Here is a 26,483-nt window from a genome sequence, read left to right on the forward strand (position 1 = left end):
CTTGACAACAGTTTAGCAATGGCTTGGCGGCATATATCCACTTAGAGGTTGGATTGGGCAGTTTGATATTTTGGCTAGGCTAGGTGGGTCTGTTTATAGCTCAGTTATTAGGAAGGCTAGCCTAACTATCTAGTCCATTATCTAATATATAATAGAGGTTCTTGTGTGTGTGTGTGTGTGTTAGGATATTTTCTTCTCTTCTTCAAGTTAATCAATCGTAGTCATCAAATTAGACCCAACAGCTCAAGATAAAGAAAAAAAAAAGCGGCTGCTGCCATAGGGCATTATAGAATTAGGCTTAGATTTTGGTGTTAAGTGTATAGCCCTCTTGCTCATCAGATCATAATTTAATAGCCATAACCAACCCTTACATATAACTCTTACTTTGAACATTTGACTTGGTGTGAGAGACAATTGATGGAGATCTTGCAAATCTTAGACAAAGCCCAGCTCAATATTGCAGAAAACACCTTGAGTTATGATGGATTTATCAAAATGCCTTTAATGCCCCACCTATGTACCATTCGTGCTCAACCGATTGTGCCCAATTGATTACACACTTCAATTAACCAAGCCTCCACGCACAACCAAGCCTCTATCATCTCCTCTCGAAATGCATTGAAAAGAAAAGGAAAACCCTGGACTCCATAGTTTCTTTCAACAAATCAAGAAATAAAGTTTCAGTCAATTCCAATCCAGATTCGTCGAAACATATTGGGATCAGAGATCTCACCTTGAAACCAACCTTCTAGACTGGTTTTGGGTCAGTTTCAATTGGACCAAGCCAAAATGAGCAATTTTCGGACCGAATGTTGATGAGTCAAGTCCAACCTGGATTCGAAACCTATATTAATATTAACTTTTTCTTCTTTCTCATGCTTTCAACTTTTCCCCTTCAGTCTATCTCCTATCGCATCTCGGCCTTCTCGAACACATGATGGCTAGCCACAATGAGCATTGACGACGAGATCAAACTCTAACAAGTAGATCTTCGGCAATATGTATATGTATAAACATATACATATTTCTTTGGTTAGGGATTTTTTCCCCTTTTTTGTCTCTCCATCTCTTTTCACTTGCTCCGCCCTCTCCCTACAGTAGCCTAAGAGAGATAAAAATAGAAAGACAGAGAGCTACTGGAAAGAGACGGGTAGAGACTAGAGAGAGCGATGGATGATTTTTCCCCCATGTTATTTTTCTGAATGTTTCCTTCATTTTATAAAAACTTTAATGTGGCATCAATTTCCAATTAGATCATTTGAACAATTATTATATTAGCCTAATGTGTGGAGGGATGTCTGGACTATTTTGCTTGGCTATTGGCTTGGTTATTAGTCTAGGTAATTAGATCTAAACATTTTGGAATCCTCAAGAAAACTCTTAGGCTTTCTAATCAACATTTGGATTTCCCAAGGAACTTTTGGATTTCCCAAGGATCCTTTGGACATACCAACATGACTTATTAACTCCCTTTAACATATTGTCGTATTCTCCTTTTTATAAAATCTACGAAGCCCCTAGAGGAAGAAATTGTTGGAAGGTTATCCAGTATTTTTCTTCTCCACATAAATATCTCATTTTCTCTTCATCTACACTAAATCCCTCCAATAATCTTTGTGGGTTTCCATCGCTATGTCCTTTCTACAAACCTGCCATAATCATTGTAGAATTCTACTTTATCTCTTTGCTCTATTTTTATGCATTTTTTGTTGAGGAATTTTCTGCAATTAAACGAGGACCATTAGAGCCCGAGGTTGAAGATGAAGGCAAGACGTAAGGCTAAACATTACCTTCACATTGGGTGAGAGCCAACAATATTCTACTATTGTTTATATACCCTATTTTGATCATTTCAATGCCTCACTAGAAAATCTTACAGCTATCTATGAATTCTTGAAGCTTAGACCTATCTCTAGCCAATGCTGGTTTGATCTAAGACTAATAGTTGATACATTATTCTTTTTGGCCTTTCTTTTGGTTATAAATTCAGACTTACTAAATTATTAAGTTTAAGTTGAACCTAATCTTGCTTAATTTTTAGTGGGAGGCTTTATGATCATTTATTGTTTCTGTTCTTTGTAGTAATTTAAAAAAGTAGTAGTTGCAAGGCTTCTTAAAGAAGGAAAAGAAAGAAAATAATAATTAAGATTGTAAGAGCTTTAACTAACAGTCTAAAAAGGAAAGTATGAGGGAAGGAACCTTAAATCCATAACTGGCTTAGGGTACATCCAATCATCACCAGTGTTCTTCATTTTCCCCCACATGTACAACTGCCCTCCTCCTGAAAAAAGCAAAAACTCTATCAACTTAACAACAAGAATATTTGATGGAGCAATTTTTCTGAATTTCTCCCAACTTCATGCACAAAGCACTTTTCAGAAAATCGAGTTTGATTCTAATTGAATATTCTTTCTTTGAACCCTTTCTGTCAACCTTATGAAACGTACAAGCTGCTGAGAATAAAATCTAAACTAGGGGGATCAAAATGTAAAACTGAAAGGTAGGTGTGAACTGCAAAATCCATCAAAAATACTTAGTATGGGAAAAATACAATTTTCCCGCCATTTCACTAGTAGTACCATCTAATTGGTTGATCAAACTAGGGAGAGTTCAAAAGAAAGCCATTTAATTAAACATAAATCAACTCAAAGATAATGCAAGAGGAGATTAAAGATAAACATAAAATATTTCCTTCAAATTTAGGATAAGCCACTTAAGAAAGATATGATTAAGATAAACAACTAGGCATGACTTTGATCAAGTCACAAATTAAAAAATAAATAAAAGAAACATAGAGAATTGGAGGCAAAACAAACCACTAGTTAAATTTTTGGTGCCACTAAAGTACTAAAAAAAACTTAAGAATATAGCGTCATGCAGTAAGTACTACATGAATCTATAAATATGCATGCACAACTATTTATGTTGAATATAACTATTTCTAGCCTTTTATGTTTCACATACTCCGTAATTGAACACATAATATGAATCGATAATAGTTTAATAATTAAAATTAATATCAACTTGAACGTAAAATGACGAGAATCAAATACTTCATTTGTCGGCACAAGAAAAACATGAAAATGTTGCATTAAATACTGTCGATATTCTTCAAAACTTATTCAGTGATTGCTCATTGTAACGTCTCACATAGTCTTCGTACAAATAGAAATTTTATAATTCTCCTATGATATAATATAAATATTGTACATGCATGGGAATAAACGACACCAGCACAGGCGCACACACACTATAAGCATATGCAGATTATAAATATAGAGTATAATAATGGTGTTCTAACACTGGTGGGTGTGATTGATATGATGATAATTATAATAAACTCATATCATCCTGTGGGTGCACCTCTCCTAATATCCTGCTACCTACAGACTCAAGTACTCTGTAAAAAAAATACCTCTAAAAAGGTTGTGTAACTGGGATGCATATTTCATTTCTATTATCATCGCCAACAGACTGAGTCTCATTATTATCACCATCACCATCATCATCATCATTATCAATTTATCATCTCGTCTCATTATCATTGATTTTATTCAAGCCTTCTAAATGATCAATTGATCAATTGATTTAATAATGACTGATGAAAATTTAAAAATGGCTCCATATGGCACAATGACTAGCACGGAGCCGTGCCAGCCCGGCACTGCTTGGCACGGGTCGAGGGGGTGTGCTACTAGCATACCCCGTGCCAAGTGTCGTGCCATTACTGGCACGGCAAGTGCACGGCCATCAAGGATAAAAGTAATAAAAAATTTTGCAGAATGAAATACCACACGAGCACACAAAGAACTATGGGATAAATCATACTCATACAGGTGGCAGCAGCCACTAGTAATAATGAGATCTCTCTTATAAGAGAAAAGGAAAATAAGATAAAAGGATAGAATAGAGAAAAATATCATATGATGACAACTATACATATCTTTGGTTGCATAAGTTTTTTTCTTTGTTAATCCGTGCTATCTAAGGCCCAATTGCAGTGTTGACACAACAATCATGCCGGATATTATAAAGGGAAAGAGGACATCTAGAGGGTACAGGTTTGGCTTAAAAAATAGTGAGAAAAAGAAAGCTAATAAGAAATAATTAGCCCTTTTGGGTTGGTTGGCTCTGGGAGTAAGATTTGGGCGTAAAAGATCCCAAATCCAGCCAAATAATCTAAAATCTAAAAGGTTAGGGCAGGTTCCATAGTAAAATATACAATAAACTATCAGCATAAAGTTGAATGTTCCGACCCTTCTTTACCAAATAGGAGAGACAACGAAGGGTGGCAAGAATTGACCCAATAACCTGACACGATATACTAGTTTGTGTTTAGTTTAATTGGGGTTCAGGTTATAAATGGATCAATCCGCCTAACTCAATTATTAATCGGGTTGTGTTCGATTTTATACCACTGACGTGTTTGACTAGTTTAACCCGTTTAAATATTCGAATCGAGTAGGGTCAACCGGCCAACCCGCAAACCTCATGGATGTATAAATTTCTAACCCTAAATCCCTAAGTCTCTAACTCGCTCACACACTCTCACAACAGCACCGTCCCCCATCAAAAGAAAGCCTTGTCTATTCACACTTCTCACACCATCGTTGTTGACCAGATCTCCTCATTCCTCTCGCCATTGTGGCCCATCGGATCTCCTCACGCCGTCGGATCTCCTCTCTTCCACATGATCACCGCCTCCTCCCAGTCCCACATCCTCCGCTTCTTCCACTCCACCCCGAAGGGGCTGAGTACATAAAGAAGAGCTGGTATGCTGGCCTTATTAGATGCTTAATTGGTTTTGGGGGTTTTATGAGTTCATGTTCCAGGTTGTAGATCAAACTCTCTTAGCAAAATTTAGATTTTTAACTGGAATAGTACATCAAGTATGATGAAATCCGTGCTTGCTTTGCGATGGCATTGAGATATTCTCTGTAATGCTGACTACATTTTTCACTAATTATTTTTACTACAATGCTTTAGATCTATTCAAATGTTAGATTTGTTTAATTACTGATTTGCTCTAATCTTTTACTGCATTGGTATGTTAGATCTGCCTGGTTAGATACTTAGATCTGCCTGGTTTTACTGCATTGTTAGCATATTTTTACTGTAAGTGTACTTAGATCTGCTTGCTAGTAGCATTATATGTTCCAATGTTTTACTGCATTGTTAGATCTGCCTGGTTAGATACTTAGATCTGCTTGTTAGCATATTTTTACTGTAAGTGTATTAAATCTGCTGTAACTATGCTCAAAAATTTTACTAGACATCCTCAATGACTGGGACATTTGTCAAGATTAAAATAGAATCTTTAAGAATGCATCAGATCAGGTTCGATCATGGATCATGGCGTTTCTTGCAATATGCCGATAAGATGAAGTATGACCTCTGTTTTAAGAAGAATTGATGAATATTATTTCCCTCATAATTTTTTTGTCAGATATCTTACTCATCCCATAGTGGCAGCTTATCCATATGCCTTTTTACCCTTGATCATAAATGTGAATATGCTGAACTAATTTCCAATGTCTGTCATATACAAACTGTAGAGGGGAAGTATCAACTTTATGAAATTCATTTCCACTTGCACATCTGTATGCATTTGGTCCATGTCTTTGGTTTCAATGTAATCATTTTATTTTCTCTTTGCCAGTTAATAGCCAGAAAGCTAGTGGAAAAGTTGGGCCACATCTGCTGGCGGATGTTCCTAGAATTAATAGTGAAGAAGAAACCAATTAAAAAGATCAATTATGCCACTGGCACCAAATTTTATTGCAATATTTTATATATATATTATTGATGTTTGGTCTGAGAATCTAAGCCTTTCTTTTTCTCTATCATCCTTATCTTAGTTATTTACATTCTCTTTTCTTCTTTTTGACAGGATCATAATATTTGAACAATAAAACAGAGAGCTCAATGTTATTATTTATTTATTTCAAACTATTTGTAATTTGTAATGGATTATGTACTTATTGTTGGTAGATGTTGGTTGTAAAATTGTGAACTTGAAACTATATTAAATTTCTTGTAATTGGGCGATTGTTCGATTTGAAAGTTAGAACCTAAAATTAAAATTAGTACTTAGACTTATTTACTTAATGTTGGTTGTTGGTGGTTGAATTGATGTATGGATTTTATTCGAATTGAATTTATGGTTGAATGCTTAGAATTGTTATTTTTGTATTGTATAAATTTTGAGTTGAAAAGATACCATTTTGTTTGTATAATTGACAATTTATATAGGGTAAATCAGTAAATATTGATTTTTATATGGGTAAATATTATTCGTGTCATGTTAAATAGGTTAACATGTCGTGTTAAATAGGTTATCGTGCTATGTTAATGGGTCATGTTAACATGACCCATTTATTAAATGAGTTATATGGGTCGTGTTCGTGTCTACTAAATGCAACTCGTTTAATAGTCAGGTCATGTTCTTATTAGGATGAATCTGACCCGACACAAACCTGCTTAACACGACCCGATTGCCACCGCTAGGGGCAGCCAGTCTTCATGTGAGGTACATCCAAACTTTGGTCAATGATGAGCTGCACGTTGTGCTAAGAGCATAGCCTGTGATGTTCTAGTTGTTATCTCGTAATAAATGATTTTATGTACTTGGCACCTTCAAGTGTCACATCAAAAGAACAACCATGGCTGTTCAAGTTTGAGAAATAGGAGAAGCAGGGCATCATTACCATGGAAGGCATCTAATCAATCACAATAAATCAATAATGTAGACATCTCGCCTGGTGAGGAAGGAATGAGGGGCAAGAGTGTTTAAACTCAAACAAAGGGAATACCTTGGGGATATCTTTTCCACCTCTTTCACACTGTGAAGGGCTCAAAATAAATAATTTCACCATTAGCTACATCAAAATCAAATGCAAGAGTAGTTAGGTTGTTGAGATTTATGAAAGGTTTATCATTGTCATGAAGTGGCCAGGTTAAGGGGCTTAATAAGAACCAGCTGAGCCAATTCAGTGAAGGCTAACAAGCCAAGATTATAAAAGAAATAATGGAAAACTTTTAACTCCTCAGCAAATAAAAAAAAAACCAACTACACATGAAACCAAAGAAAGCAGTCTCAACTTATAAAAATGTATCTGAGTTTCTGATGCAGATATGCAGGACATACTTCTCAATTAAAAACAACTTTTCCAGCAGGGAAAAAGATGAATACAAACTTCTATTGACCGTGGCAGATAGAATTGAGATGCATGCTATTATGTGAAACATAAGCATGTCTTCTGACTCAGCGAATGTTTTAATCTAGAAGCAATAACAGAAAGTTTCTCTTTGTTGAAAAATGTGAAGTTGCATGTATGCAGTAAAAATAATATCACATTTAAGCAATGAATGGGATCCTATAAAAAGGTTGGATACTTGGATCAAATCATCCAATCAGGTTCTCAACTCTTAAAACAATTCAGAAAGCCAATTTGGGTGTGGCTGAAAAGTTCATGAATGAATGTGCAAAGTAACATATGTTTACATACATAACGTCAAATCCTGTAACTAACAAAGGGCAGCTATAGGACACATATTTAAAGCACATGTCAATAATCACATAGACTTCTTGTCCATCATGTGAAATAGTTCAATTAATTTAATGATCACCAAGGGTTAAGACACTTTTGATTTAGTATAAACTATAAAGGCAAGCATTAAACTTGCCATAGATGGAAACTGGTACCATCAGTTTAAAATTAAGTAATAAAGGACAAGAATAATTTACACCCAAAATCCTAAACCAAGAAATTAAGAGTAAATATTGCCTTCATGTTGGTCATAATGACATAGAAAGGCATACACAAGCAACATACAAAACCAAGCTATTATTAGGGAAAAATCTAATGTCTGGAGTTAAAGAAAATAAAATTAAATCGAGAAAAAGAAGCATTCATATCAGACTTGCAGGGATAAGAGGGACTACCAGCAGTACAAGCGGAACTGGCAGAACCAGCCGAAACCACAGCACTGGGTGGCAGAACGTTGTGCTTTTGAAATACTTCAACAAGACGAGGAACCCACTCGTCCTTTTGTTCTCGATGACCCAGCCTAAATCAAGGAAATTTTTGGAAGAACTAAGTCATATTCATCTAGCTCAGACGTAACATATCTGTTTTATATTTACAGCCTAGTGTAGTTATTATCCAACCAAAGAGAAACAAAAAATGAACCAAAAAGTTGCTTTTTAACCATGCTCACCTTCCATATCCACCAAATCCCCATCTGGAGGCAAAAAAAGAAAAAGGGAGTGCAAGCAAAGTTCAGAGAAATTTAAAAATCAGAAGAATTCTTAATACTATGAATGCTAGCCATGTATGTGAAAAGAAGACGCAGATATGAAGACAAAGACAACTTAGTTAACCACAACAAATGAAAAAAATCATACAAGCAGGAGAAAACAATGAAAATGGTTATGGCACCTACGTGTAAACAAAGCCGCTTGAATCGACAGCAACTAGACGCAAATGCGTGGATCAAGAGAACAACAACATCAATTTTTTGTCAGAATGCATGATAACTTGGAATAAAAGGAAAAGTCATGAGAAAACCTGTGTGATTTGTCCCACAAGCAACTTTTACAATAGTTTTCCCAGATAATGCAGCTATCGCTCGTGGACGAGGCTGAGGCTCATAAGCTAGCTTCACAGATCCATCTTTCACATTATACTGCAAGATGAAACACTTCAAATGTATCACAGGTAAATTTATTAATAGCTCCCGTCAAAGGAACGATCATCCAAACCTCATTGTCAGTTCCATGTCCAAGTTGGCCATATTGCGGAAGACCACCTGACCTACATACCATAGTAGAAGAGAATAATTCTTCAAAAAATTGATGTGCAGCTCTATTTACTACAGGCCTGTAAGTTCAAATCCACTGAACCAAGATAAATGTATTTAGGAATTAAAAATCATATTCCTGCAAAACATACAGTATAGAGGAGCCTTCAGTCGGTGTTAGCCATACAGTAAAATCAGCACCACAAACAGCATTTGTTGCTTCAGTAACCAAACAGGGGACTGGATATGGTTCAATTTCTGGAAAACAACAGAAAATGACTTAATTATTAAATCAAATCTTTCATCCAAAACTTCACAATGAAGTGAGCTTGTCTATCTATCACAAGCTAAAAAAACCCAAGATTTGCTAGAGATGAATAATTGTATGCATCATGTCAAGGTATTCTGCATTATAGATCATTTTTAACTTCATTCCCCTAAATAAAAATGACATAATTATTAGCTGTTCTTAATAATTTTAGGAGAACCAGACAAGTGAGGAGCTCTTAATGGGCCATCAAGCAATAATTAGTACAGGTCACCACCTAAGTAGAAAAGGTTGGTGCTTTGGCAATAACATTTCTGTGCTCCTTTACCATCCCAGGACAATACATGCTAAGTAACACACATTATGCTGCAGAAACTTACAAAGTTAAAACCTTGGTATTATGTCTTAATTTTAAAAAGTAGAAAGACTGTCATAGTGTATCAATACACAAGATTTTCAATAGAATTAATTGCTAAACATGTACATAATATGACACTAACCAATTTCACTTTCAAGCTCCACTAGCTACCTAGACATTGTGTCTAAGTAGTTGCCCACACATAGCAAAATTGGCAATAATAGATTTTATTTAAGTTCTTTCTTCTAGGTATAAGAACCTAAAAGGACCTCATCTTGCAAATGAGACGAGGCAAACAATGCTAAATGTCCTCCACCAATGATGGCCATGCCAGCCGCACGTGTCGGTCAACATAAGGTGTGCCGAGCAACACAACTCGGCACGCCCTTGTGTGCCAGTGGCACGCTTTTATGTGCCGTGCCACTAGCACACCCCGTGTCAAGTCTCATGCCATTACTAGCACGGCACAGCCATCCATGCTCTCTACTAGTTCATATTTCCATTGTCCCTTCGGCCTAAGGTAGAGATCCATCTAATTACCCTAACCGTTCGGAATCATCCATTTGATATATTAGATGCCCAACTATCAAATATGACATGCCATCTTATCTGATTCTTTCACCAACTTTAGTGCATCTCAATTTATTCTCATTTGCCCTTTTTCCTATGGTATTGCAATCAATAAAATCTATTGTTGTCATAGTCAACCCCCTTTTTAACAACACATATTCTCCTTTCATTTCAAAGCCAAACTTGACCTATGCCAACATCATCAATACTTTATAGCAAAATATTTAGAAATAGCTAAGCTTGATAAAAAAATCTCTATAGAAGGTATTAGTTAAGCAACACCTTTTACTAATTATCATTTTAATTTTAATAAACTAATGAGTCTCAACTTTTCTAAAAAGAATATTTAGAAACATAATTTTCCTTCTCTAGAAGAGTAAAATTATGATGAGTATTATTTTCGTGATTGATGATTGAATATGAGTTTCTACAATCATAATTGTAATATTTAAAAATTAAAAAAAAAGAGGTCGTGCGTAGGAACATGCCCTCTACTTCACTTCCGTCTCCCTATCGGAGACTAAAGAAGTGCGATCTTCCCAGCAATTTCGTCAAGAAGAAATCACGTAAATTTGATTTATCTCTTTCCCTATAAAAACCTAGGCCGATTCCTCCTTTCGAAAACGCCATGATCTTCTTCCTCATCCTAATCTTCTTCTCTATCATTACCTCGTTGGAGTTATCATCGTCAAAGTCGATCATCGAGACATCGTTAGAGCAAGCGAATAACACCAAATGAATTGTAGGTGAGTCCTCTTCCACCTTCTTCCATTAATTTTAGTTTATTAAGTAATATATTTGTAAAGCCTCATTTTTGTATTTGCGGCTTCCTCGATGGATTTCTACCAATCGGTGACTTTGGGTCGTCGTTAAATAGTCCGAAAAGTTCTTCCACGTCACCCTTATACCGTGGATGTGTTTAGTGGGTTCCCATGGTGATTAAGGATGGCTATGCAACCACCACCTTCGGTGTCGGTCCCATCCAAAAGGTTGGACGAGTATCCCACTCTTGTGGAGAGTCCCTTATCATCACTCATTAGAGCCTTCAAGGCTAAGGTGTGATCTTGCTCACCACCATGGTTGTCAGCCATGGATCGTGTGCCTCTCGCCGTCGGCCGCTTTGATCGACTTCTCTCCATTTTGTGTGGGTTGCTAGAGTCATAGTAAGGTTTTGGCATCATTGGCTTGGGGTGTCGGCAGTGGAATCACCGACAACTATCTTCCCTACTTCTATAAGCCTTTCTTTTCTCTTCCCCTTTTGAAAGAGAAAGAGCAGTGGGTTGGGATCAAAAGATCTTAGCTTGTTAGTGAACTTGCCTAAACCCAACTTGGGTTTGGGTGAGTAAGTGAGTTAGTAAGTTAGTTTCGGCTTTGGTGATTGGGGCATGTTATGCCCAATCAATGAAAGGGTGGGTGCGGTGTGATATATAACCCAACTCATTGTAAATTGGGTTGGGCCTTAGGCTCAACCGTTTGCTTAATGTTGTGGGTTGTGGGCTGGACATAGGGCTAGCTCGAGTATTTGGTTTTATTTTAGCCCAATTACAAATTTATAAGTAATTTTGAAAATACTATTAAAGTGTGAAATTATTTATGGATAAAGATGAAGATTTATACTCGTACCTGAATTAGGGATTTGAGCTATTCCACATGGAATTTAGGTGAGTGAATTTACTTACGTATTTACCTTCTCGTCTTTCATATTATAATTATATTGTCTTCATGTGGTAAACCTGACATTAAGAATCTCTTAATAGTTAGTGAAAAAGACAGGGTGTATTTATCACATAGTGACACCTTCTAATAAGTTTAACTGGAACTATAAAGAAAAAACTTGAGCGTCATTTCGAAGTGACTTCTAATTGATATGGATTCACGGATACAATCCCAAACCGAGACAATTAGCATTATTGAGATTGAGAAGATTTACATAATAAAATTGAGCATGTTATTAGCTTGTTAATTGTATTATTGTTGCTTGTGCTTATCATTTATATTAAGAGCATACTGGTCAGTGTTATTAATTGTCGAGCCTTGGTAATATTATATCAGATAAAGTGTGATTTTACTAATGCTAGATAGATTTAGCCATTGAGCTTAAACTGTTAGCTCACTAAACTTTTTTCATATTTCAAAGCTTAAACCGTTAGCTCATTAAATATATCTAGCATTAGATGGATTTAACCACTGAGCTTAAGATTTTGTTTGGTCTTTCCACCTTCAAATATAGTGGTAGTTTTAGTTTCAATTTGAAAAGCTAAATGTTGCCTTAGTGTTATTTAGAAAACATTGATTGTATAATTTAGATATTTTATGTCTTTGAAAGTTTTTGAATTGGAGTTATTAAGTAAATTTTGAGTGTCATTGTATTGTGGAATTGGATAATTATTATTAAGGCTTTATGTACATCAAGCCAATTGGGGTCGGTTATGATTCAAAAATTGGGTAGTGACAACAATTTTCAATTATTGTTTCATAATAAATACTATACTTCTTATCTTCTAGATTACAGATCACACAAATAAATCCTTGAGTAAATATCCAATGAGCTTTCTTTTGGAGTTCAGAAATTTAAAGTAGAAATTTGGTAAGCTTCATCCATTTTGGAGAGAAAATAAAAAATAGTTAAATTATACTTACATTCCTTGAACTACACCATAATTTCACGCTGACCCCCTAAAATAATAAGACATCTACCCAAGGATTTCCTTGCCGACGCAATGCCGACTCAAAAAAATAAAAATAAAAAATAATCGAAGTTTGCAAAGATTGGTGGGAGAGAGTGGGAAGGAGAGGGAGATACATACTATGTCCTAGCTTTTCTTTCTCCCACATAAGAGAATAGCCTCCTCCCATCTTGGGATTTAAGTTGGATCCACTTATTAGATCTAATTTAAATGAAAGATCAAATAAAGAAAAATGAGAGATCCATTGTATGCGGATCAAACATAAGAATGAAAATCTGATCCATTTAGTATATCTTCTTCCTCGGACCAAACTCCCCAAACCGTTCATTGGCAAACATCTTCTTGGCTATCGCCAACGATACTGTATTCTACTCTTCTCCATCCCTTAGCCACCTTTGAAAGCTATCTCTCTCACACTGACGCATCCAAATAGCCTCTAGACTATCGCAGAACAATGCTAGGAAGCAAAAGAGACGATGCCGCTGATAGCCTCCATGCCACGTGTCTAGATTGCTCAGCACGACAATCCATGCCTGTCACTAAGACTCAAACTATTGAAATGTGACAAATGGGACCTTTTGTTAAGGAACATGAGGCATTTTGATGGAAAATGGCCATGTGTTTAGAACCTAACACCCATTTTTTTCCTTTGTAGACCATGCTTCCCTTCTTCCCTATTTAATAAATATTAATTTACTAACATGCCCTCCCTTCTCTCCTTCCCTTCCTAATTTCTTCATCCCATATAGGCCTAGTTGCCTTTGTTTCTTCTCCCTTCATCTCCTCCCTATTCCCTTCTCACTTAATTATCTACAGGAAAGCTTTCCTTAATCCATTTTCAAGTAGTACATAGAAAAACGAAGTACCTCCAAATGATACCAAAATTTTAGAATCAATTTCATGAACTACAAAAGATTATATTTTAAAGACGATATTTTCACGATTAACCCAATAAAAGTCGTCAATCTCACTTACTAGACCAAACCTTCTTAGAGCACTAACTTTCAATCAAAGTTGATGGAAATTATTTCTTTAACCAACGTTACGTGAAACTTAAGCTCAATTCAGGGAACTTGTAAAGGAACAATAGGCAAGATTTATCCTCAATGCTTCCTTAATTTATGCATTCTTTTCTCTTCTATTTTCTCAAGTAGTAGGGAAATTCTTTTTTTTTCAAACTTACAGTAAATTCATCCCAAATTAAGAGGAATTTGCATATACAAACCCCTTATTTAGATACTACAAGATTGGTCCTTCAAATGTTACTAACTTTGGTCCTTCAAATGTTACTAACTTTACTATATGTTGCCTAATTTTTGGATGTTGTATTTTTTGGTAACAGAATGAGGGAAAACTCTTTCCTCATAATTTCATTCAAAAATTCTAAACTAAAATATTCTTACTTTGTTCTCTATTAGTACCCTAATTGTTAAATGTATGAGTTTCTCTTTTCGAGCTTCTATTTTCTCTAACACAAATCATGCAAAACTTGGGAATTCATGAGATACATTCCGTCGTTCTCTTCTCTCATTGAGATCAAATATTTTATCTTAGGCCAAAATGCCTTTAGAGTAAACATACCCAAGTGTGTCAAGTTGCACTTGTAGCACTAATTGGATTGATAAAAGGGAGTACACATGACATCCCATTGTATGGCTAGAGCTGGACCATTTCCTGACAGGTTGCATAAAGTATGAAATGATGCAGGCAGCACGGGGCATATTTTGGTATGTTCATACATGGATACCTATAGACACACACACACACACGCACGCACAAACATAGATAGATGAATAAATACATAAATAAAATTGATCCCCTATGATTTCATGCTAAGTACCAAACTTAGCAACCCATTCTATCTAAGACTCTTTTCTTTTCTTTTCTTTTCTTTTCTTTTTGAGAAGTTTCTTTCTAGACATTATTTGCCTAGTATACCAAGTTTATTTACAACAAAGAAAAAGGCATTTCAACCTTAGGCAGCCTTAAAAACTGAGTGAATTAACTCAGGAACGAATGAAATATTATTTACAATAGATGAGTACTTGTGCATGCCCCTACACTGCCAATTAGTATTTTTCCTCTTTAGTGATAGAAACAAGCTACAAATTACAATCCTTTGGTGGCTAGAGATCACATAACCTGCTAAAATATCAGGATGCAATTATAAGCCTACTATACCATGCATGTATTTGCTTATTTTGTTTGTACCAAGGATGGCCGTGCCGACCGGCACAGGGCGTGCCGGTCAGCACTTGCCGTGCCGGTCAGCACTTGCCGTGCCGGCGGTGTACCGGCACGTGGCACGAGAGATGCCGCACAGCACCCCTCGTCGTCGAGCTCGCTATCGCCGTCACCGCTCTCGGTCGCTGTCGCCGCTCCCGGTCGCCGTCACTGCTCGCCGACGCCGTCGCCACTCGCCCGAGCTCAGATCCGCAACTTAAGTTTTTAACCGATAAGCCCCCCTCTCTTTCTCGATCTCTTTCTTCCCCTCCCTCAGCTAGGGCACCCGACGCAACCTTGGGCGAGCGGCGACAGTGACCGGGAGCGGCGACGGCGAAGGCCAGCAACGACAGCGATGGACAAGGTGGTACATTTTTCTCTCCTTTTCTTACGGCACGGCCGACAACTGCCGCGGCACGTGCCATGCCGTGCCGTGACGGCCGGCGGTCGGCACGGGCCGTGCCTGTGGCACGACCATCGTTAGTTTGTACCAGACTGCAACTTACATGTAATAAAACATATTTGCATAACTCAAACATATAATATTGACCAATGTTTTGAAAAACGGCCACAGGTGGCGGGTGGTCACCCCACTGCCTAGCGCCTAGGCAGAAGACGAGCGACAAGGCGGGTGACAAGGCGGTCTAACATTTTTAATATAAATAAGTATAGTATATATAGAAATTCTAATAGTGTACTAAACCAAAATACTAAATAACATAATCGCATTGACTAATTGCTTATTAGTGATAACTGAATAACTGAGATATCTGATTACTAACTCTAGTTTATTTACATGAATCACATTTCAAAATACTCTAATCAGAAATTATATACCTAGCAGGCAATTAGTAATTCCCCCAATTAATAATGCATGACAGTGGGAAAAAAATTCCTTCTCGTAATCTTAATTCAATAAATCATAAACCAACTAATTAGCAATTAACTCCTCTAAATTTCTAATTAATTCCTATAACCATATATCATAGCAGATTAAGAGTAATTGAAAAATTAAGCTAGGAAAAATTAGGAACATTTAAGCTTGGGAAAAGAAAACAATAAACCTATTGATTCATAATAGGAGAGAGTGGGAGAGAGTGAGAGAAACTGAGAAAGTGAGAGAGAGAGAGAGGGGGAGAGAGGAGAGATGAGTATCATTGTAAGAGAGATTAACTGAGAGAGAGTGGCAGAGAGAGCATCGCATACTGCCGTCGGCCGCTTGTCACCTTCACTGTGGTCGCCGCCTTTCCCTACCGTCGGCTATGGAAGAGCTTATTCTAGGGTTTGTCGGTGAGAGATGTGCAGAGAGAGACAAAGAGAGAGAGAGAGAGAGAACGAGAGAGATCAGCGTGGCATTTGGTTTTTTTATATTGGTTAGTTTTATTAAAACCGATCCACTATAAAACCCGACCGGCTCACTAATAACCGCATCTCAACTTGGCGAGCCGAAGCGCTGGCCCGCCTAGTGCTATTTTGCGCCTAAGCAGCCCGCCAAGGCGCTTTGCCACCTTTTGTTGGCGCCTTTCAACATGGCGGGGCGGCCGCCTTTTCCGCTTTTCAAAACAGCGATATTGACTAAATTGATGTAAAGAAAGGAGTAACATTGGATGCTATTAAAAATGACCAGAGACACAAATTGTTATAATTAATGGCATAACTTGTTCAGTGGTCTCTCCATATTGTAGTTCATTCAATATTTCAAACGCATGACTTTGAGAAGGTCATAAAATAAGAAATATAATTAAGGTAGCAAGTTTGTAGCGCATAGCATAATCATAACCGACCAAAAGATAGACATACCATTCTTCGTAGAACCTGTTCCCAACTGTCCATGCTTATTCATACCAAAAGAAAAGGATTTCCGATCTTCACTTACAACAACTGTATGATTCCTTCCAACGCCTGCTCTTACAATCTTATATCTGTACCATCAGCAACCTTATGTCAGCTTCAGTGTCATCCAACTGTCTTATATGATGCAGCAAATGTGGCCTGACAGCATCTAACAACATGCACAATGTAATGCTATAAAGTATAAACTATAAACGGGGTTGAAAAGCTTGCAGAACATAATAACCTATAATTTGATAGTAAATTTAGAAATAATTGTTCCATGGAACTAAGTACAGCAAATCAGACAGGATTGCAAAGGAAAATCATCATATCAACTCCTTTATACATGAAATCAGTTCCATCTGGACCAAGTCAATGAATAATTTAATACACTTGAAATATTACAATGAGTTGAGTGCATGAGCTCAAGTAGCCACCAAAGAAGGGTGAATCATCACAGAATACTATATATCACCCACATACGGAATGAGAAAAATCTGCAATGAAGAATAGCTTCATATTCTTCCTGAACTCAAACAACTAAAACACAGAAGCATTACGACTATAATTTGACCTACAAGAAGACACCTAAATTGCTTTGATTTGCACAGACTCTGAGTCCGCCGATGCAAGAAAATGACCATTGTTAGGAATAGAAGTTTGTAATGCCTCATCAAACTACATACAATGCCAAAAGAAAATGATACAAATATTACTTATAAGAATTACATTAATCATACAAGCAATTCTTGGTAGAAGCCTGTGAAAGGTTTCCCAAAGAAGCAGCAGCAAAGAAGTGTTATACCAGCTTCATTAATTTTAGTTGAACATAGCTGACTATACAGAGATTGATCTAAATACTATCTTTGGGTTGGGGTGACTGAGATGGAAAAGAATGGGAAGATAGTTACTTATATTGTCAGTAGCCTCCAATTGGATAAAATTGACAGATGGCTGAGATGGCCATATCATAAAAGTTCAAATCTATTAAAACCAAATACAACTGAAAGTTATCACATGATGTGCAGGCACATGCTTATTCAATGCATATATGATCCATATGTGATGTAGTATCAAGTCTTTCCCAGTTCTAAAAGGAAACCTAATCTTAAGGTTTCCTAATTCTCATAGGAATCTTATTCTCAAAGGTTTTCTAGTTCTATAGGATTCCTAATCTCAAAAGGTTTCTTATGTAGGTTTTCTATGTAGTTTCCTATTTTAAATGTCTTTCCTAATTATTTAATTTCCTAATAGTTGTTAGTTTCCCATCTAGATTGGATTTCTAGTAATTTTAGGAGTTTTATTTGCTTTAGTATTAATCTCTATTTAAGGAGAAGTGGTGTATGATGGAAAATACACTACTTTTTATAAAATTGAGTGTTAGTTCTATTTTACTTCTTCTCTTCTTTTTCTCTCTTCTATTTTTCCGACGGTGATCACAAAATTTCTTCATCAGCTGCTCCAGTATGCAGATATGCAAGCACCAGCGCACATGCCAGGACTCTCCAGACTATTGTATGGGAATACATGCACATAGATGATGGTGGTACATCGAAGGAAAGGACATAATGGGTTTGCACAAGAGAAGATCGAAACGCATATTATAAAGCCATGAAACTCTTTAAAGTAATATTTCCAATGGAAGTGAATATAGTTTTTCATATAAAATTAAGAATATTTACTTTTTAACAAGAGACTTTAACCTAAGGGAGACACAGGAATAGCTTGGGGTCAAGGTTATGAAACCAACCAGTCCAATCTCCCTATAAGCAAGTTGTTTTATCTCATTTTTAGTATTCTCGTCAACCCAAATTGGTCTAAGAATAGATAGATTCAGAAATAGTAATAACATAATTTGATGATTGCCTTTGAAGAGAGAGGCTTATATTCTCAAAGAATAGATATAGAAGGAAAGTTGCTTGAGGGAGCAAAGCACAACAAAAGCCCTGATTTCCAGATACATATATCATGGTGCACCATCTTTTTAAAAATAGTGAAACCAGTGGCTCTCTCCCTCTCTCGTCGACGTAGGAAATTGGCAAATTATGTAATTCTGTGTGCACAATTTATGTTGTTTTTTTCACTATTTCACCCTAGATCCAACAATTGTACTATAGCACTTTGATAAGTTGATGAATCATATGAGACAAAATGATCTATAAGCAATGGGATCTCAACAAATGATTAAGGTCAAGAACAGGAACTCCTTAGGCCACAGCGTGACATCTAACAATTAGTGAATTTCAAAATAAAGCAAAGTTTTGATAAGGCATCAAGTTGCCACCCTTTTGTTCTTGAAACAAAATTCAAAAGATCTAATTATTTTGCCAGATAAATATACATGTACACATCACTGTACAGTTAAGTAATGTTGTCTACAAATCCCAAAAATTGCACAAGGAACTACTTATAAACAAGCTAACAAAAGGAACTATGATATGCATTCAGTGTCCACAACTCAAAATGAGCAACATATGTAGAAGCTGACACTGTCACTATATTTTAACAAATCTATTTAGTGGCATATCACAGAATTTTGTGCTGATTCAAGCAACTAAAAGTAGTAGTTGCCAATAAATCTTACTTGGATAGTTCAGACACAATTGTTGGCATATTACGTTGAAGGGTATCACCATGTCCTAGCTGTCCCTTCTGCCAACATATTGTAGATTAAGTGTTTGGCAAAATCCAACAGTCACAAAGTAGTGTCCATACCTCATTTCGCCCCCATGTATAGCAGCGGCCTTCAACATCCAGAGCCACACAATGGCAAGAAGCTACAGTATCATTGGCAAATAGTTACCAAGTTGCTGACTGTTTAAATTGTATCAACAAGCATATATGCAGCTAATGACAGAACATGTTATGCTGGACTAGTTTTGATGACAGGAAGAGTGGAAGACAATAACATTCTTTATGAACAAGAAGAACTTTGGATTGGCCCAAAAAAAAGGAAAAAAAAAACAAACCACTTTTAGTAACATAGTGCAAAAGAGAAGCAAACTCCATAGTTTATAACTTCATAATTCATATAACTGGCACTTCAAGAGTAACACTTGTCTGATAGCATGCATAGCAGGAAAAAAGAAAGCCAGAAAATAACTCATCGTAGGATGAAGACAGTATACTAGTTTAGATGAGGGAAAAAAAAGTGGAATATCTGAAAGCTCAATATAAGAGCTCTGTTTTTTGGAGTGCTGTAAAGCACTACATACACTAAAATATTAAAGAAACATTACATATGCCGTGAAGCAGTGTACAGCTGTGGTTTAGGCATAATCTAGCCAAGAGTTCATTTTTAATTATATCATAGCCTGTCATGGAAGAGAATGCAACTAGTACTACTCCATTATTCCCCGCTGATGGAACTAAAAACGGAAAATCTCATTAATGCAGTACATTGCCATATGGCAACACCGTACTGTTATGAAGCATCAATGTTTTTAAAGGCGGCCACCTTGGCGGGGTGGCAACCCAACCACCCCACCATGCAGTTAAGCAGCCTGCTAATGGCGAGCAAGCCACCATTTATTTTTCAATGGGCCGCCTTGTCATTTGGCGGCCTGCCTTTTCCTTTTGGCAGCCTGCGCGGCTCGCTTAGTTGTTATAGTGGGTCGAGTAAAGTCGCACTATCCAACGGATATTAAAAAAAACTACTAGCCCTAACCCAAATACCTAATCCCTCATCTTCCTCTCTTTTCTCTCTTGATCGACAATAACAAGCGATAGCGGCAGCAAGTAACTCTTCTTTCTTCTCTTTTCCTCTTCACTTTCTTTCTTCTTCCCTTTCATTCTCGGCGCCGACGACAACAAGCAGCTACTAAAGTGGTGATCGCCTTCTCCCTCTTTCTCTCCCTCTCTCTCTCTCTCTCTAAATGGGACCTCTTAGAGAAAGCCAGGAAGGACTGTCTCAAAAAAAAGGGGAGAAGCTTTAAAAGGCTATGTGCTCACTGCTCACCCAAAATTCTCTCCCTCTCAATAGCTGCATGAGCCCATAGAGCCACTTTTTTAATTTTAAATGCATTAATAAAATATGTAATAAATAAATATATATATATATATATGTATACATATTTGTAAATTATGATATTTTATTGTTATGATTGTAAATTACACTATTAAAATATTTATATATACTATATCAATATATACATATATATTATCATATATAATTAATTTTTATTATTTAAAAAAATTTAGTACTAAAAATGCTAAACCGCCTTAGCATCCGCCTTGGCACTAGGCGATGGGATGACCGCCCGCCACTCGCGGCTGCCTTTCAATACAGTGTGAAACATGATACAGATATAGATACAAATACAACACAATATTGATACATCAATATGACAAAATCTTGAAAATGAGGATATGATCATGATTCCCAAAATTAGAAGATGCCATGTCAGATACGTCAATCCCGATCACAATTCGGATTTCAGTCTAGGATAAGCCCGTTTCGCACGTTGACCGATCCAGATTTCAATCTAGGATCAGCCCGTTCTGCCTTATCAACCAAAACTAAAAAATTATTAAAATTCATTTTGAATCTAAACTCTAAAATTTATCTCCCATAATCGATGCCCTCAGCTGCCTCATTTTTAAGTTTTCAATTTTTGCCCTCTATCTCTTACGCACACTCTCATCCCACCCCTCACATTATACCGAGTTCATTCGATGGTTGATCAAATAAGCCCCTCCGACTACTACGCAGGTGAACTCAGATGAGTGTTTTTTTTCTCATTTCTTTTCTTTCTCTTTTTCACCCACTTTTTAGCTTCTTTTCATTAAAAAATTGTCAAATTCAAGTTGGAACGAATCATAGTTTTTTAGTGAGTTTTTTCTTTAGTTTTTAGTCTCATATATCACAAATTTTTATTTTCTTATTCATTTTTTATTTTTCTCAATTTTTAAAAAATTCCGTGCATTTTAAAAATAATATTAAGAATTTTATATAATAAAATATAGTCTGATCCAATATAAGCGGCCGATACAGCCAATACAACCAATAGGTTTCATTTTTTCTAATAGCTGATCTCAATCTCCATACCAAATTTCAAAAAATTGGATATGATACACTAGGGATATGCACCACTTTTATATATGTATTATTTATACATGTAAATGTATAGTATAGTCAAATATGCCTCTATGGATAAAATACATAGATGTATATCAACAATGCTAACCACTTCAAGCAATTCTTTTACGTGTTTGTTGCTAGTAACAAAAACAAAGAAGAGCAGTTCAATCTAATGTGAATAACTAATGTGAACCTCCTCCAAATTCATAAGTTATGCCCATAGTATAGCTTGTAGGGCAAGTGGAATCTTCTAAACCCAACTTGATTTGCACCTCTTCTTATAAGGCCAGGTGGCCTAGTTAGTCAGCCAGAAATGTATTCCAATCTACAAATACATGGTCTTCAATATTTGATGAGACCCAAGATCATTTCATCTAATCAGGTGCTCAATAGTGATTCTGCAAAATCTTATTCCAATCTCATGAAATTTTGAACGGATATGATCTCCTGTTTTGTATAGGATCATACACAAGTTCTTCCACAGCAATTTTTTCATCAATTACTATCCATGATTTCCGCATATTGTGCTGGTGTCTTATCAGGATTGATACAAAAGAGTACTTGATACAAACCTGTATTGGAACATGTAGACCCATATTGATTGCAGGTCAATGCTGTGCCAATTGTGTTGGTTGGTAATATCAAACGATAATCAATACTCTGAATGCCACTGGCATGACTATCACAGTACTGCTTAGTAGCTTATTGCTACTGCATCAGATTTGAGGGCATAATTTCATCTGTTATCGTGTTCAGCAGAGATAGATTTCAACCAGAGGATGAAGAGTTATTGTTTGTGCGCAACTTTTAGTTGCTTCTCGTCTAGTTGTTTATCTTTGCTATTGGACAAGGTTTATATGGTTACAGTAGCCTACTGAAATAAATCTGGATGAAACACTTTTAAATACAGAATATCTGAATCAGACAGTAGAACCTAGGAAAGGATGTAGTATAACATAGGTCAAGGTCCATTTGGATTACCAAATATCAACCCAGGACATTGTACTAGAGGAGAAAAGAGAGGAAAAGAGAAGATAATCCCAATATATGTGGAAGGTTAACAAGAGGAGAATTGAGAGGAAGTAGCATGTAAACTTCCATTTATATTCTCGAGGAATTTACTGGCCACAATCCAATTCTAAATAGGACTCAAGAACTTATAGTACTGATCTGGAGTATAGTCAAGGCAGCAAATCAAGAGAAGGAGCCATGCAGCAATCTTGGAAAAAGTAAGATATACAGAAGCATGTATGAGCAGATCAACAACTTCAAATATAACTTTCTTCCAAGTATACATAACAGCCGTAAAAAATCAAGCATAGAGAAAATATCACATGTGAATAAATTATCCTTAGGAAGAAACCGCATTTTGTTCTTGGAGTACTACATTCTTAAGGCACTCCACCCGTTGATGACTACTAAATTAATTAAACATCTTCTCAAGTTCGATAGGCATAAACCTATCAAAATGCAGCCTAGCACAATAACGCAAAACATCCAAGCGCAGAATGAAAAAACCACATTTAAATAAAATTTGCTTAAGAGTCAACACAAAACATTCAGTGACCAAAAATTATGACTTTATATAGTTACGAGCAAAAATCAAGATCAAATATCTCACAGAAAGAGAGAAAACAAAGAAAATGCATATATCCAAATGAATCGAACATACAACAAGAAGAAAAAAGTAGCATCCAAACAAAACGAGCAACGCAAGAAGAGATCGAACTCACTACAGCCCGAGGCTACGAAACGAATATCCACTCCCATAAGGGACCGTAGCCGCGTCGGAGAGACCAAGTTGACGGCGAGCGAACCCAAAACCTTCCGGCCCATGGCATCCCAGTTCGTCCCACCGCAGTAGAGCAGCTCGCCATAAGCCGCCTCTGCATTCTCCAACTCCTCCGGCTTATTCTCTCCGTCGGAGGCCGACATTTTCGCCGGAAATCGGCGGGGCGGAGTTAGGGTTTTGGTCGAAGATTTGGAAAGCGGAAGCGAGAAAAGCGAATGCGAGGTGAGAGAAAGAGACTTAGAACTTACTATGTTTGGTGCGAAAGGAAGGGGATTAAATGGGGTCGGGAGAGGGAGCGCGGTTATATGCCACTTTGGCGAGCTAGCCTTTTCTTTTTCTTTTTTCTTTTGTTTTATTGGTAGCTGAGATGGATTGGCGCTGTCCTAAAAGATTTTTATGTGGGTCATATCATATGGTTCTTTTATTCTTCTCAGTAAAGACAATTAGAAAGCTAGTCAACCTTTATTCAGTACTGTTTGGGATATGGCTGTCAAAATAGTTCCAGGCTCATTATCTCATTAGCTCGGGAGCTCGGCTCGAACTCTATATTACAGTGAAGCCGAATCAAACTTAATTTTTTAACCCAAAATAGTAATCAAGTTGAGCTGGACTAGAGTCAGCTTATTCGAGCTTAAACTAACTCGATATTTATTTTATAATATATTTTTTATGTATTATAAAATAAGTAATTTTACACTTATGTATACAATTATTTTATGAAAATTTGAATTGAACGTAATTAATTTTTATAATTAATATAACTTAATTTTATGATACAATTTAAGTTTGAGATAATTAATAATAATTTAAGATAGTGATTAGCGTTATTATTTTATTTTTTTTTGACAAAAAATATATAGTACCCAATTTTATTGATAAAACATCACAACCGGAGCAAAAAGAGGTTTTGACTTAATAGGTTAAGAAACCTATTGAGTTCAGTATGACACCCCCACTAATCAAAGAAAACAACCATTAAGCTAGCAATAAATTAAAACAGAGGGCTTTCATAAAACTCCAGCCTAAACAAAACATAACAACTACATCAAAGTTTAGACAATTAGATAAAAATTCAAACATTCACCCCAGCACAAGATAACCAAACACAAAACTAAAATATTCATCTAAGCAGCGAACTTAGTTTTGTTAGTCATCCTTGATCTTCATCACATATACCATCTTTTTTGTCATTTTTCGCCTACCTTCCTTGCAACCCTACCCAGCAACAGAACATGGAGGTTATTTTATGATGAAGAATATCCACATCTTTACATCTATTAGTAAACAATCTACTATTGCACTCTAACCAAATGTTCCAAATCATGGTTGCAACTCAAATAAGGATTCATTTAGAAATCTCCTTCTTCTGATTAAGAAAGAAACTGCAAAACCAATCCTTAGCATGTTTTAGGATTATGGTTAAGCCAGTAGTCACAGCCACTTTACCAATCAGCTGATAATTTTATTTAATTATCCTATATATAGTCTTTTATAAATCAAACAGTATATTAAAATTATAATATGGGATTGGTAATATTATCCCTTGAAAAAAAAACTAGGAATGATTTAATCCTCTCTTATTTAATCCTACAACCAAACATACCTTAAAAGGCATACATTACTAACTTACCAAAGTGTTAACAACCTTTACACAAGAAAATTATCTTCCAAAATATCTTCTCCCAAAACAACATTTGCTTTGAGGTAAAAAGTCTATCGAATTCTTTCAAGATATTTACATAATCTCTCACTCACAAACCATGAAGGTTCTTCCAACTTTTTTATAAATAAAATCAAAATCACAAACATACTCAAGCTGTGTAATCAATTCCAAGAAGTTTAATTTATGAATAAATTTTATTAAACAAAAAAAGAGAAAAAAAAAACTAATCAAGTCGGAACCTCTCTTTTCTCCAATATAGGGTGAACTAAATTGTTCTCATTTATATCATTTGATTTGTCTTTAAATTTTTTACTTTAATATGAGGTATGAACCTCCTTTTATAGGTTTGAGAATGCTATTTTCCTTTTGAAATAATTTGAAACAATGAAGATATTTTACAAAATATTTAATGTGTGCATAATTTGGTCTGATTTTTTTTCTCTAATTTGCAATATTTTTTTACAAATAATATTGCCAAATTAACAAAAGATAAATTGTAGATATTTGAGTTGTCTTTTAAACCTGATAAGAATTTTATTAAAAAGATATTTGGCTTAAAAGTTATGGCTAATAGAGACGTGTTCAGAAATTGTCAACCTAGAAAATAGCTATGGATAGTTAATTTATAGGCCTTACAGCATGTAGGTAATATCCGATTTAAAAATATTTTTTCTTAAAAATTATAGAATATCAAGTGTACTTTTCACATATAAATATCATATTTTTCAAATCACTATCAAGAAAGTTATAAATAAAAATTAAACATATGTTGTTTGCTAGAAATACAATTTTGTAATCTCTAAATAGTATTTGATAAATAAAAATTATATGTAAAGATTTATTTGTATATATAATTAACAGTATTTTAAAACAGAATGTTTATTCATGTAATGTATCAAGATTTTATGTAGAATATATACATAAGTTACGAGATGTGATCAATGATGATTTTAAAATTATCATTGAAGTGCTCAAACGATGTTATGACAATTAGAGTAGTATGAAAAAAATACTAAAAGATATTGGAGTAATAACTCTTTCATGAAAATTCGAAATCTCCATCGAACACAAAATGTCTCATTTAAACAACCTGACTTAAATCTATAGAACTATCTCTATAATTTTGAATGACCATCAATCTACATTCAAACATTTGAAAATGCTCCTCTATAAATTTGAACAACTGTTAAGGTGTATTCAAACGACA

General features: G+C 35.7%; 1 protein-coding gene across 1 annotated transcript in view; it reads right to left on the bottom strand.

The window, feature by feature from the left end:
* Nucleotides 1-23,893, bottom strand: part of LOC140789054 (uncharacterized) — a 32,896-nt gene extending 9,003 nt beyond the window's left edge. The window contains exons 1-11 of the mRNA XM_073138650.1: nt 23,555-23,893; nt 19,457-19,518; nt 19,326-19,393; nt 16,709-16,830; nt 8,955-9,060; nt 8,765-8,816; nt 8,571-8,688; nt 8,446-8,476; nt 8,221-8,244; nt 7,946-8,070; nt 2,200-2,281 (exon numbers count right to left, since the gene is read on the bottom strand). Of these exons, the coding sequence (XP_072994751.1) occupies nt 2,200-2,281; nt 7,946-8,070; nt 8,221-8,244; nt 8,446-8,476; nt 8,571-8,688; nt 8,765-8,816; nt 8,955-9,060; nt 16,709-16,830; nt 19,326-19,393; nt 19,457-19,518; nt 23,555-23,756 (992 nt within the window). The 5' untranslated portion in view covers nt 23,757-23,893. The remainder of the gene's footprint in view (nt 1-2,199; nt 2,282-7,945; nt 8,071-8,220; nt 8,245-8,445; nt 8,477-8,570; nt 8,689-8,764; nt 8,817-8,954; nt 9,061-16,708; nt 16,831-19,325; nt 19,394-19,456; nt 19,519-23,554) is intronic.
* Nucleotides 23,894-26,483: the final 2,590 nt, after the last annotated feature.

The sequence above is a fragment of the Typha latifolia genome, chromosome 5 (genome assembly GCF_019914945.1).
Source record: "Typha latifolia isolate L0001 chromosome 5, TyphaL0001v2, whole genome shotgun sequence".
Classification (NCBI taxonomy): domain Eukaryota; kingdom Viridiplantae; phylum Streptophyta; class Magnoliopsida; order Poales; family Typhaceae; genus Typha; species Typha latifolia.